This window comes from Nicotiana attenuata, unplaced genomic scaffold, assembly GCF_001879085.1.
Source record: "Nicotiana attenuata strain UT unplaced genomic scaffold, NIATTr2, whole genome shotgun sequence".
Classification (NCBI taxonomy): Eukaryota; Viridiplantae; Streptophyta; class Magnoliopsida; order Solanales; family Solanaceae; genus Nicotiana; species Nicotiana attenuata.
The window spans coordinates 154201-167766 of record NW_017672001.1 but is presented as its reverse complement, the minus strand read 5'-3'; the positions used below and the strand labels follow the sequence as shown (position 1 = coordinate 167766).

General features: G+C 37.8%; 2 protein-coding genes across 8 annotated transcripts; both read left to right on the top strand.

Annotated features, from left to right (window-relative positions):
- Positions 1-231: 231 nt before the first annotated feature.
- LOC109211266 (protein SENSITIVITY TO RED LIGHT REDUCED 1-like) lies at positions 232-3558 on the top strand. 7 transcript variants are annotated; one of them, XM_019374786.1, is made up of 5 exons: positions 232-378; positions 1489-1678; positions 1780-2194; positions 2289-2352; positions 2716-3558. In XM_019374786.1, the coding sequence occupies exons 2-5, from the start codon at positions 1538-1540 to the stop codon at positions 3161-3163; spliced, it is 1068 nt and encodes a 355-aa protein (XP_019230331.1). In that variant the 5' UTR covers positions 232-378; positions 1489-1537; the 3' UTR covers positions 3164-3558. The 7 variants fall into 7 exon arrangements, with proteins under 7 accessions (XP_019230331.1, XP_019230327.1, XP_019230329.1 ...); XM_019374782.1 differs by having other exon boundaries at positions 1371-1678; XM_019374784.1 differs by having other exon boundaries at positions 1363-1678.
- Positions 3559-5843: 2285 nt separating this feature from the next.
- Positions 5844-11021, top strand: LOC109211267. Its single transcript, XM_019374788.1, has 4 exons — positions 5844-8424; positions 8986-9801; positions 9897-9960; positions 10331-11021. The coding sequence occupies exons 2-4, from the start codon at positions 9081-9083 to the stop codon at positions 10857-10859; spliced, it is 1314 nt and encodes a 437-aa protein (XP_019230333.1). The 5' UTR covers positions 5844-8424; positions 8986-9080; the 3' UTR covers positions 10860-11021.
- The last annotated feature ends 2545 nt before the right edge of the window (positions 11022-13566 follow it).

Sequence of the window (13566 nt, the reverse complement as noted above, 5' to 3'; positions counted from 1 at the left end):
CAGACAAAACTTAAAAAAGATGGGTCAATTTTTGTTATGGTGTGAAGTTGTGTATTTTCTTGTAATTCTTTTAAAATAAAAAAAATAGTATCATAAAACTAAAACAAATTTGTAAAGAGCCACAAAAACTTTAAGCACCAGGCGTTGCAATGTATTGCCAATAAAGCCTCTCTCCTATTTTATAGGATGCACTTCCATTTTTAGTCTAATAAAAATGATATGTTTTCTTATTCTTATTTATTGCCGACTAATTTTCTTTTTGAGCAGTGTGCTCCTTACATTCTCCTTGCTTTGAAAAGCTGGACTTGCACTCCTTTCGTTTTTATTTAGCGCGCTGCATACACCTACCTAAGCCATCTCGCCGCCGGCGGAATCGAGGTGCAAGTGTACTACTACTTCTTTCTCGCTATCCCTTCCCCTCCCTTTTCCTTCATACATTTGGTGTTTTTTGTTTTAGAAAAATAATTTGGCGCAGCGGACAATTACTGCAATTCCAAAAGCTCTCATTAATTACTTCAAGCTAGCTTTTCAATTCCAACTACTTTGCCACTAGACGTTGCACTGTATTTTTCTTAGTATTTTAAACTCTTGTTTTGGTTGTAAAACTAAATTATACGTATCTTTTTTGTGAGGATTCCATTAAATTGCGTGTGTTATTAGTGATTGTTCGAATTCCATTGAAGGATGTAGCATTTCCTTCTCATGTATGTCCATCGCCCTATATTTTTTTGTGTTCAAAATACTCCTTTCTCATATATAACTTTGTCTATATAGAAAACATTAAGTGATTTCTTTTCATCTGCCTAAGCCTTGGGGCAAGTTACCTGGTATGTGTACTGGTGGGAGGTATCATGTATCCAGTGAAATAGTTGAGTTGCACGCAAATTGGCCAAGTCGCCGTCATTAAAAAAGGTTCCTTTGTTGCCTCTTCATTTCAAGTTCAGAAGAGAATCTATTTGCTGTAGTTGAACTGTAACAACAACAATAACAAAAGAAACCTAGTATAGTCCCACAAGTGGGGTCTGGGGAGGATAGTGTGTACGCAGACCTTACCCCTACCTTGAAGGTAGTGTGCACAGACCTACCTTGCAGTTCAACTGCAATGCTTGTTAATTTGTAAAACATATCCAGATAAAATACAGACTACATTATACTTCAGATGGAAGGAGGTAAATATGATTCATGTTTTTCCTTCGGATTAGATCTGTGATTTGGCACTTCGGAGTATCAATTGTTCTGTACTTTTGAGTTCTATACTTGCAGATAATGGGAAATGCATTTTTATAGCTGAAAAGCTACTTCAGGTTGCTACTATTTGCACTTAAAGCTCTACACTTACAGGTTTATATTATGTACTTAAAGTCCTACAGGTTTATATTAACTCCAGAACACAAGAGAGACTTGCTGCATTATTAGCTGTTCCAAATTGTGTTTAAATTGCTAAAGTCCAACGTTAATCTGAACCTGGTGCTTAAAGATGAATTGCAGTGAGAATAAGTAGTCCAATGTTGATTTTCACACACAAGATGAGGCAGAAATGCTGCTTAATGAGATTGAATTGATGATAAAGAATGTTGAGGACTCTAAATTGTATGCTGGAATGCTTTTCGAGCTCGAACGGAATGAAACAATTCAAAATCATTTGTTTCCCCTTTTAGGCCCCCATTCACACGTGCAGGTGGTAATCTATGCTTTGTCATGGAATACAGTTTTCATTCATAGTTTCAGCTTGCCGTAGTTCTCCTACTAAAACGAGATTTTTCCAATTGGACTGGCAAGATAGAAGTGTACGATCCTGGCTTTTCTTCAGCTGATATCATAGTTTTGAAGGAACGGGGTTTTGAGGTTTTGAACATTGATGAAAATTGTAAGAGGCAAGTTCAGAGACCAACAATGTTCTACATGCCTGTTCCTAGTTATTGTCTTATAGGCAACCTGCTGGGAGCGAACTGGTCTTCGTCTTGTATTAACCAGATTTTTCTGCTGACAAACTCATTTCGTGATGCGTTGACCACTATTTCACCATGTAGTTTGAATAGAGAAACAGTGCAACGCCTGGAGAGAATTATCCCCTTCACAACAGAGGTTGACATAAAAACTAGCTACTCAGAGATCTATACTAACGTGTTCTCAAAATTTGCCTGGCATTTCTTTGATGTGGATCCCAACATTGACATGGAAACTTCACTGCCTGGTACTGGATTTCTCTCTATCTTGATTCAAGTTGGAGAATTTATTGGTTGGACTCACAACATGTACACTGAACAGATTTATCTTTTTTGATTCAGTGACTGAAATTATAGCATATAAAAGAAATGACAAAGAAGATTGTTCTTGGTTGGATATGCAAAGGTACATAAATGTGAGACTAGATACTGAACTTTCCCTTCATTGTCGAATACAGTTCCCTTATGTAGTTCTGTTGATTCTGGGAAACATTGGTGCTGCCAGTTAGCATATCGTTGAAGTCATCATTCCTTTACTTTCTCTCTGTACGATTGCTTCCTTTCGTTCTCTCGTGATAAGATGTCTACTCATGCAAATTATTTTAGTGCTAGCTGGAGAACATAGATTCTTTTTGTTGGACTATGCAAAGTACTTAGAAATTATTTTCTTACACGAAACTGTAGAGTTATAAAGGTGAGCTGAAGGAACCACAGGAGGGTAAAGTATATTTCGTTCTTATGATTTCACTTTTAATTTTTCGTCTTGCAGGTCTCTTGAAGAAAATATTTTGGAAGATATGCAAATCGATATAAGCAGCGAGATATGGGCTCAATTTTTTGGTGAATATCGTGGGCCTCGTCGTTTAAGATGCAACTCCGTTCCTCCCCCTCCAGGTTGGATTAAGCTAAACATCTATGGGATTGGTAAAGCTGGTGATCAGCAAGGACGATATAGTGGCGTCTTCCAAGATGAAACTGGAATGCTTTTAGGCAGCTACAGTGGTACCGTTCATGTTGAAGACAATGTGATTGCTGGACTGGAGGCCTTGAGGGAGGGGTTAGTCAAAAGCGTGGAAGGAAATACTAATGCACAGAAGTTGATTGTGGAGTCGGATAATGTTATACTTGTCCAATATGTTAATGGTCACCCTGAGCCAAATGAAATGACCATGTGCAGGTTGAAAGAAATTTTTGACTTGCTGGAGCGTATAACTTGAGCAGTTTACCATGTCTATGGAGAAGCCAATGAAGCTGCTAGAGACTTGGCTCTGAGAGATGACCGTCACAATCGTGCATAGATAGCTTTGTTTTTGGCTCAAGGATAGGGTGAGGCTTTTTAGGTTCAACTATCCAGGTTTCAAATGCAATTTGCATTCTATGTAAAGTGATGTTGCAGCAGACATGGATCCTGACAGTATGCAGTACACATCACACCGACTTCTCATTACTATTTTTTTTGTTTGTCAAATGATGATGAATGCAACATTTGAAAAGCAAAAAAGAAAAAAGAGAAAAACAAATGCATTCCTGAGGACTATATGCTTACTAATTTGTGCAAACTGAAGCAATTTTTGTGATCTATTTTAATGTTCATTGAATGTATTTAGTCGTCCTTGTCTATATATTTACTATTTGGACTAAAGTTTTCAGCCCAAGAATGAAAAATATGTACCTTGTTTTAATGAGGCAAGAGCAAGATATGAGATATTGTTGAAAAATCAAATAATCTATAGGAGCTAATTAAGGCCAATACTGTTCCTGCAACACCATGGGGAACATGCAGATGCTGTAAATGAAGTTGGGAGATTAAGGATAGAAACCAAACTTTTCAAAAATGGATGATAAGTCAATTGCTCTTCCACTGTTATCAAAGAAGCTGTTGATCTGGTACACACCTGTAGTTAGTTCTACGCTCTTCTTGTTCGTAGTTGTCTTTCAATGTACAAACTCTTACAGTAAGTCAGGAATTAAGATATAAGAAGTGATATGCTTCCCTCAGGTTCCTATTATCCTTCTAAAAGCAGTGCACTCCAGGCCTTTTACTTATGAAATATATCCATACTGCCCAAGTATTAACTCTGTATAAAGGGTTGTGCTTCTTGACTGTGGATACAGTTTACCGAATCAGAGAACGTGCACGTTCAATCTGTTGTTAGTAGATTTCCTTTGGATCATGCATGCTCGAACTAGCACTTATTTTATATGAATTTGTGGGTGTTCATACCATGCATTTTGTACGAGTATGTGGTTTTTAGCTATTAGACAAATATACATGGTGGCGACACGTGAAATTTTGCCAGAGGCATCAAAGTCTTTTACAATGAAGCAGCTGATGATGAATGTAAGATATTCAAGCGAATTGTGCGACAATGGCAGGTACTCATTCAAGAAATTCGTTAAGAGTAAAATGTGGACTAGACACATTTAAGGTTTTACTCTAGCAGGTTATTGCGTCAGATTATGCTTGTTATCTTTCACCTTTTTATCAACATTTTCTGTCATGTATCTAATCATCTTGGATAAGGGCTATTGTAATCAGCTTTTATGCATGTAATGAATTTGCTTATTAGCTGCACAGTTGCTGGAACTTGCAATATTTCTAGCTATCTTACAGTTGATTTTGCTGCCTGACAATGAGATTTGCTACCTGTGACTATAATCTAACACTGAGATTAAACTTCTTGATCATACTTAAACTTGCTGAAAATAAAGTTGAATCATTAATTCACTTGATTCTCTCTAATTTCTTCAATCTGGGGAGGCATGTGCTATTTGCTGCATGATATAGTGTTGATAGACGAGACGCGTTGCGCAGTTAACACGAGGTTGGAGGTTTGGAGACAGACTTTGGAGTCTAAAAGTTTCAAACTGGGTAGAACTAAGACAGAATACTTGGAGTGCAAATTCAGTGAGACCCATGATGCAGATGTAGAGGTTAAGCTTGATGCTCAAGTTATCTCCAAGAGAGCGAGTTTTAAGTATCTCAGGTCTATTATCCAGGGTAACGGGGAGATCGACGAAAATGTCACACATCACATCGGAGCGAGGTGGATGAAATGGAGGCTCGCTTCCGGTGTTCTATGTGATAAGAATGTGCCGTTAAGACTTAAGGGTAAGTTTTATCGAGTGGTGGTTCGACCCGCTATGCTGTATAGGGCCGTGTGTTGGCCAGTCAAGAACTCCCACGTGCAGAAGATGAGAGTAGCAGAGATAAGGATGTTGAGATGGATATGTGGGTGTACCACGCGAGATAGAATTAGGCTATGTTGTGCGGACTCTCCAAAATGTGGCCGCACCCGTGTCGGATCCTTCAAAAATACACTACTTTTGGAGGATCCGACACGTATCCTGCCACATTTTCGGAGAGTCCGAGCAACATAGGAATTAGGAATGAAGCTATCCGGGACAGAGTGGGAGTAGCCTCCGTGGAGGACAAGATGCGGGAGTCGCGGCTGAGATGGTTCTGACATGTTAGGAGAAGAAGCATTGATGCCCCTGTCAGGAGGTGTGAGAGGTTGGCCATGGAGAGTTTGAGGAGGGGTCGAGGTAGGCCTAAGAAGTACTGGGGATAAGTGATTAGGCAGGACATGGCGCTGCTTCAGCTCACTGAGGACACGACACTTGATAGGAGGGTGTGGAGGTCGAGGATTAAGGTAGAAGGTTAGTAGGTAGTTTATAGTGTTCACCGATAGGCTTAGTAGCATGCATTTCCCTTCATATTCTTTGATTTGTATTACGGTATGTGGTTTTGTTCGCCTCAGGTATTGTATTCCGTGTTGCTATTATTGGATACTGTTTTCCTTCCTTGCTTCCCTCTTCTGCTTGCCCTTCCTGAGCCGAGGGTCTATTGGAAACAACCTCTCTACCTGCATTAGGTAGGGGTAAGGTCTGCGTACAGACTACCCTCCCCAGACCCCACATGTTGGGATCAAACTGGGTTAGTTGTTGTTGTTGTTGTTGGGGAGGCATGTGCTAAAAGTAACTAGTTGTGTATAGAATAGTGATTACATTGAAGCGTATGTATTTTTCATTGTACTCACAAACGAATTAATTTCTTACAAAACTACATAGGAATCTTAACATTATTGTTGAGAGAGAATCAGATATAATGAGTCAATCACCATTTTTACATCCAAAACAAATTAATTTACTGGATTTATAGTGCAAATTATTTATTGTGATTATAGTTCGACTCCAACAGAGATTGAACAAGAGCTTGCTGAATAACTCTATATATTATGTGAATGTAACAATTGTCGATTTCATTGCGTGGTACTTTGGTACTATTTACTTTGAAACTGATTCTAATAATATCAAGATTATGAACGCCATTTATAGCATTAAGATGCCATAGAGTAATATAATACCATTTTTCTTGCACTTACTGTGACAAGGGCATGCAACCAAGTGGAGGAATTTATAGACTCATACTGCTTGTTCTAGTCCTGTCTTCAATTAATCAGTGGTATTTTTATCAGCCAAATGTAGTAAACATGGGATCGAATAAGAAAAGAGACTGGTCTGCTTAGTTTATCAAGAAGGAAGCGGTGCCCGCAAGAAATAGGTTAACTTAGCAGCTTTTCATCCAAAAGGCTAGGAAAAAATTGTACTCAATACGAAAGTTATCTGACTATTTTCTTATTTGGTTTGATTATCAAAAACTAGAAGAAAATCAAAGAGACAGTATGCTTAAGCGGTCCGTTACTGACTTCGTAGTTCGAGAACCCTCTTACTAAGAATAGATTTGCTTCGCCTGGAAAAATCCTGTTTTACTAAATATTAGAGATGTCACTGGTGGTATCTTCCCATCCAGCAAGCTATTGTTTAATGTCCTTTTTCCTTTTTATCTTATTTGATTCGATAGGGATGGTGGTAGTATTTTGACTTTGGTGTGTCTCCTAGTTAGCCTCGAGTCTTACCATGCCAATGATGAAATTAGTCGGCTTCATATTACTAGTTTCTTAGGTATAGAGGAGCTTCAGAATGTTGTTGTGACCATCCACTGGGATATTCACAGAGGATACAAGGATGGTTGTTTTTAGTTGATTGGATGTCCTACTCATCCATACAGTTGGACATTATTAGCATAAGATTATGCTCCCTGTGACAAAATCTATGTACTGTTTCTGTCAAAACACTTTAGGCAATTGTAGCAGGACATCATCCAAAACTTTCAAGTGATGTCTCGTTGGTTGCTATTTTTGGTTCAACTGTGAATTCCAGCTGCTTGGGTGTTGGTTCTTACGACCACTTTATTCAGTTGGTCATGTAGAATTTTAGTTATTTGCTGAAAACTTTTTTCTGCCATGAATTTAATTTTGAATGTATGATCTCTTACGTTAATGTCTAAATTGTTATATCAGAGAAGCTCAATGTGATCCTTGTTTCATCAAGTCATTGAGCTGTGCGTTAACGTTGAAAGAATCTGAGAATCGGTTTAAATGAGAAAACTGTTAACATTTTTGAAAGCCTGATATATATATTTCCTCAGATCGTGTATGGTATCAATTTCTCCTTGAAATTTTCTTTTCACTTTTTTGTTTCTGCAGCATCCTTTTACCTATTGCCTTTTCCTGAACTTGTTTGAAAATGCTTCTAAAGAAAAGATTCAATTGAAATTGTGACTGCTATCGTATTGATCACGCTAACTTGCATCCTTCACTACTTCTCTTGGAATTTATCAAAGAAGAGTGACTTGGAGTATATTTGATTGTCAGATAGAGGACAGATATGAAAGCCAAAGAGGTGAAATTGTTTCTGGTTGTCATGTATAGATAATCAAGCGCAGGAAATCATTCATGTCTGGATAAGCGAGAAACAAGAGAGGAAGTATAGATTACTTATTAAGAAAAAAATGATGGAAGAAGATGATGTATTAGTCAATATTAAAAAGAACAAGTTCGTTATTAGTTTACTTATGGTTCCTGTTGGATTTGACAAGAAAATATACACAATATAAGAGCTGTCAAGCCTTTCATTTATGTATGTCCAATTATAGGAGAAAAGATATTTACACAAGTACTTGATTCCCCTATATCCAAACCCCTTTGCTGCATTTAATGTGTCGATATATGAAACCAAAAACTAGTTCACATTTAGTTTCTTTCATTCTATTTGGATGCAAAAATTAATTCTTTGTAGATTACAGTCTGGAGTGCATAAGATATTTGTGGGTATGTGTCAAGGAAAGGTTGAAAAGACAATGCAGCCCTGGCATTGTGTGTTAAAGCGTCATTCCCTATGCTGAAGTACCCAATCTATTTCTCTGCATTCCTTGTTTATCAGGGTGAAGCAAAGCTTATTTGGTTGAAAGACCAAAATAGCCCTAGCGATGTGTGAGAAGGCGGAGAGGCCTATGATGTGCTCAGTTTTCCTTCCTTTCCAATTAGTTTATTGAATAGCTGCACGAGACATACCCTATTTGCCTTCGTCCTTTCTCTGGCGGTAGATCAGCTTACTGGTGGTACTTCATGTCAGGGTAAGCAAAATCTTATTTGATTGGTTATGTCAACTCATTTACCTCTACATCCTTCCATAAGTGACTGATCTTTTGCTTTTGTAAGGGCTTTTCACTTATGCTTTCCTATTCTGCAGGCCCATGTGAATTTTGTCGAATAACTTTGAGTTATTAAGTGTTTCCATGAGTTTTCAATTGTCGTTGGCCTTTCTTCCCGGCGTATCTAGAAAATGATTCATTGCTATATTTAACTCGGTTAGGTGCATTTTCCCTTTCGAAATTTTTCTAGATGTGTCTGTTGATTTACTTCCAATGCTAGTTGCGGAAATTTGTGGAAAATTAGCAGTTAATTCCATGTTATGGGTGGGGCTCTGGTAATGACATTTGAGTCAAATGCCATATATCTGCTGACTATTTGTGTTTATTCGAAGTATTAGATGTGTGCATATATGGAAATGAAGTATGTTCTCAATTATTGTGATCTTGTTGAGGGATGTTTTGTTATGGAAACTTTCATTGTGGAGATTGCCTTTAAATTGCTCTTTGAACACCCTTCATGCTGCTAGTCCACACTCTTTGCAGGTTTATATTAAGTCCAGGACACACGAGATAGTTGCTGCAACATTAGCTGTTTCAGATTAGTGTGTAACTGCTAAAGCTGACCCACAGGTGAAAAGATGAATCACGGTGAGAATATGGAGTCCAATATTGATTATCACATACAAGATGAGGCGGAAAGGCTGCTTAAAGAGATTGAACTGATGACGAAGAATGTTGAGAACTCTAAATTATATGCTGAATTGTGCTTCGATCTCGAACAGAATGAAGCAATTCAAAAACATCTGTTTCGCCATTTAGGCTCCCATTCACGCATTCAGCTGGTAATCTATTCTTTGGGAAGCATGGAATACAGTTTTCATTCACAGTTTCAGCTTGCCATAGTTCTCCTACTAAAACGAGATTTTTCCAATCTGATTGGCAATATTGAAGTATATGATCCTGCAATGTCTCCCGCTGATATCATAGTTTTCAAGGAACTCGGTATTGAGGTTCTAACCATTGATGAAAATTGTAAGAGGCAAGTCCAGAAACCAACAATGTTCTACATGCCTTATCCTAATTATAATCTTATCGGCAACCTGCTGGGAGCAAACTGGTCTTCGTCTTGTATCAACCAGATTTTTCTACTGACAAACTCATTTCGCAGTACATTGAACCTTATTCGACAGTGTGATTTTAGTGGAGAAACTGTGCAACGTCTAGAGAGAATTCTCGGTTTCACAACAGAAATTGACATACAAACTAGCTATGACATGATGTATATTAGTTTGTTCTCAGTATTTTCTTGGCATTTCTTTGATGTGGATCCCAACGTTGACATGGAAACTTCACTGCCTGGTACTGGATTTCCTTCTACTTTGATTTAGATTGAATAATCTATTGGTTGGTTTCAGGACACGTGCACTAAACAGATTTATCTTTTGTTGGTTCAGTGACTGAAATTACAGAATATAAAAGAGATGTCAAACTGGGACGTTCTTGGTTGGATATGCAAAGGTACTTATATGTGAGACTATATACCTTTCTATATTTTATCGAGTACAGTTCTCTTATTAGTTCTGTTAATTCTGGGAAATTGTGGTGCTGCTAATTAGCATATCATTGAAGTCATTAGCCCTTTACTTCCTCTATGCGTATGATTGTTTGAATTCTTTCCCCTCACGAATTGTGATAAGATGTGCTTTACACATGAATGATTTAAGTGCTAGATGATGGTCTAGAATTCGTTGTTTGGGATGTGCAAAGTACTTTGAAATTATTTGCTCACACGAAACTATAGAGTGATAAAGGTGAGTTGAAGGAACCAAAGGGGAGGGTAAAGCATACTTCATCCTTAAAGATTTAACTTTTAACTTCTGTCTTGCAGGTGTCTTGAAGAAAATCTTTTGGAATATATGCAAAGTGATATGACTAGTGAGGAATTAGCGCAAATTCTTGGTGAACATCGTGGGCCTCGTCATTTAAGATGCAACTCAGTTCCTCCTCCTCCAGGTTGGATTAAGATAAACATCTATGGAATTGGTAAAAAGGGTGATCAGCCAGGACGATATAGTGGTGTCTTTCAAGATGAAACTGGAATGTGTTTAGGTAGGTATAGTGGTACCATTCATGTTGACGACAATGTGATTGCTGGACTGGAGGCCTTGAAGCACGGGTTGATCAGATGCACGGAAGGAAAGCCGAATGCAAAAAAGTTGATTGTGGAGTCCGATAATTTTATACTTGTCCAATTTGTTAATCGTCGCCCTGAGCCAGAAGAAATAACCATGTGCAGGTTGAAAGAAATTTTTGGCTTGATGGAGCGTATAACTTGTGTAATTTACCATGTGTATGAAGAAGCAAATGAAGCTGCTAGAAACTTGGCTCTGAGAGATGAACGTGATAATCGTGCATAGATAGCTTTGTTCAAACAGGTTTCAAATTCAATTTACCGTTTATGGAAAGTGATGTTTTTTGTTTGTAAAATCTGGAGAGACTTGAAGAATGGATGTTTAAGTTGTCAGGATAATTTACATTTTAACTTTTGTTTAATTTTGCTTTGGATGTTTAGGATGATATACCCTGCCTGTTCTAACTTTATTTTTAACATAATGGTCTCTGTGTGCTGAGTGTTAGAACTATATATAATTGGAAATTTGGCATGATCCTGAATCTTGGAAAGATCAGAAGAAAGTATATACTATTAGCTATATTCTTTTCTTTTGGTGGATTATAATTTATACTATGCCCGAAAATTAGAGAAATTCTTTTAATAGGTTCACTATCCATATCGTAAGTTACAAGGGGAGCCTAGGAGTAGCGTTAAAGTGGTCTCCGTGTGACTTATAGGTCATGAGTTCGAATCCTGGAAACAACCACTAATGCTTGCATTACGTTAGGCTGTCTACATCACAATCCTTTGGGGTGCGGCCCTTTCCCGGATCCTGTGTGAACGAAAGATGCCTTGTGCACCGGACTGCCTTTTTACTATTCATATTGTGATTTAACTTATCGAATAGCTTGTCTAGGTTACTTTATTATTGATTAGTGCTGTGTGATTTTACTTTATCTGACATAGTGTCTAACAGTTATCACTGTGAACCTTAATTGTAAGTACAGGAGGGTGAATTGTGCCCTGATAAAAATTTAGTCGGCTAAGTGCGGATTTTAGTCAGCTAGTTCTGAATAGTCTGCACAGTAAGTTAACAAGATATTCCATAAACAAAAGTGCAGTAAAGTAACTGAGACCATTATTTTTGTACTGGTTGGTGCACGAATACGATGCTTACATCCCGTCCCCTTGAAGTGCAAGAATGTTATCTTTTGGAGCTCTTGAAATTGAATTGTTTACAACCTTGTGTGGTTTTGTTACCCTCACCACTAATGTTTACCGCTGTTGGTTTTTACTTGATCACCACCAAACGAACCCTTCGATTTTCTTGATCACCTAAGATACTATGGTTCTTTTTGTCGTAAGACTTGAATGACAGAATTACAGGGTGTGTTAGGCTTTTGCATAAGTCAGAGGATTTTGATGATTGTCTATCTTTTCCTAAATTAATTCTGAGCTTTGTGTGTTGGTTCTTTGACTGAAGGCAATAACTTAAATTTGAGAGTCTGTGATTGTGAACTTTGTTATAATACTGTATTTGTAAATAATTCTGGAACTATAAATGAATATAAACAGAAATGAACATAAACAGAAAACCAATTCGAGCCCACTGAATTCACAGTGTTTTCTTAAAGAATTTAATCCCCTCCTAGTACCCAAGGTTATAGATTATTTCCTCCCAGCATAGAACGAATTACACACTGGTGTAGTGGTACTTCAAACCCCAGTGTTTCAGCGAACACAAAGTTCGGTAGCAAATCACACTTACTGTTGCTTTGTTTGATGCTAAAAGTATGCAGAAGAAGGAGGAGAAACTCAGAAAATCGTAGTGAAATTCTGAGCAGAATAGTGTTGTATTTATAGCCAAAGTTGGGCTGAAATCTGTAGAGGTGCGACTCGTCAGAATGGCTGTTTATGCAAAACGGCCACAGTATAAATGCCATTACATAAATGGCTATTTACTCAACAATAAAGAGGGAAAATAAAGAGGAAAAATTGAAGAGGGTAGTTAATTTTCTGTTACTAAAATAGAAAAAACGGATTGGAGGATTTAATATTAATATTTATTTTAATATTAATATTATGTTATTAAAACAAATATATAATAACATTTCTGTTAATATTTTACTATTAACAAATAAATTTGGTCCAAAAAGTTAATCAATCAATCATTTGACCAAATCCATATCCGAATCCGAAGCCGAAGCCGAAGCCGAAGCCGAGCCGAGCGAGCGACGACGACGACGCGAGGCTTGCCTTCTTCTTGACTCTTTAAGAGCTAGAAGAAGAGCAATTGCTTATATACCCATAAAAACCTCCTCCTCTTCCAATATGGGACAATGTCCATTTGCCAAGGGGGGAAACTTAAAATTTCACTCAAAAATTTAATTTCCCTCCATTTCCCATTCAGATTGGAGGATTTAATATTAATATTTATTTTAATATTAATATTCTGTTATTAAAACAAACATTTAATAACATTTCTGTTAATATTTTACTATTAACAAATAAATTTGGTCCAAAAAGTTAATCAATCAATTGANTCCTCGGAACATGGGGATTGTTGAGACCAATGGGGTCGATTTTGCTACATTTTGCTTGTTTGGATCCGCCAAGACTTGGTGGAGGGATTATTGCTAGACCAGCAGGATCACCAGCTTTGACTTGAGGATAGTTCACACAGCTATTTCTGGAGAAGTTTCTCCCCATCACTCAGAGAGAGGTCTATCGGAGGCGATTTGAGCGTCCCCAGCAGGGTTCTATGACTGTTACTCAGTACGAGATCAGATTCATCGACTTGGCTCGTCATGCTCTTATCATACTTCCCACCGTGAGAGAGAGTGAGGAGGTTCATTAAGGGACTCGTCCAGCCCGCTCAGTTAGCTAGAGGTGGAGGTAGAGGTATTAGAGGTGGAAGTAGAGATGCTAGAGGTGGAGGTAAAGGTATTAGAGGTGGAGGTGCAGGTGTTGTTCTGGTTTGTGGTAGAGGAGCTTCGGTTTTATTTTGCGCC

Bases quoted from the DNA above. Each gene is read 5' to 3' on its own strand.
- LOC109211266 (XM_019374786.1), top strand. From the start codon at position 1,538: ATGCTGCTTAATGAGATTGAATTGATGATAAAGAATGTTGAGGACTCT. The intron at 2,195-2,288 runs GTACTGGATTTC...TTTTTGATTCAG, and splicing joins CATGGAAACTTCACTGCCTG to TGACTGAAATTATAGCATAT. The intron at 2,353-2,715 runs GTACATAAATGT...TTCGTCTTGCAG, and splicing joins TCTTGGTTGGATATGCAAAG to GTCTCTTGAAGAAAATATTT.
- LOC109211267 (XM_019374788.1), top strand. From the start codon at position 9,081: ATGAATCACGGTGAGAATATGGAGTCCAATATTGATTATCACATACAA. The intron at 9,802-9,896 runs GTACTGGATTTC...TTGTTGGTTCAG, and splicing joins CATGGAAACTTCACTGCCTG to TGACTGAAATTACAGAATAT. The intron at 9,961-10,330 runs GTACTTATATGT...TCTGTCTTGCAG, and splicing joins TCTTGGTTGGATATGCAAAG to GTGTCTTGAAGAAAATCTTT.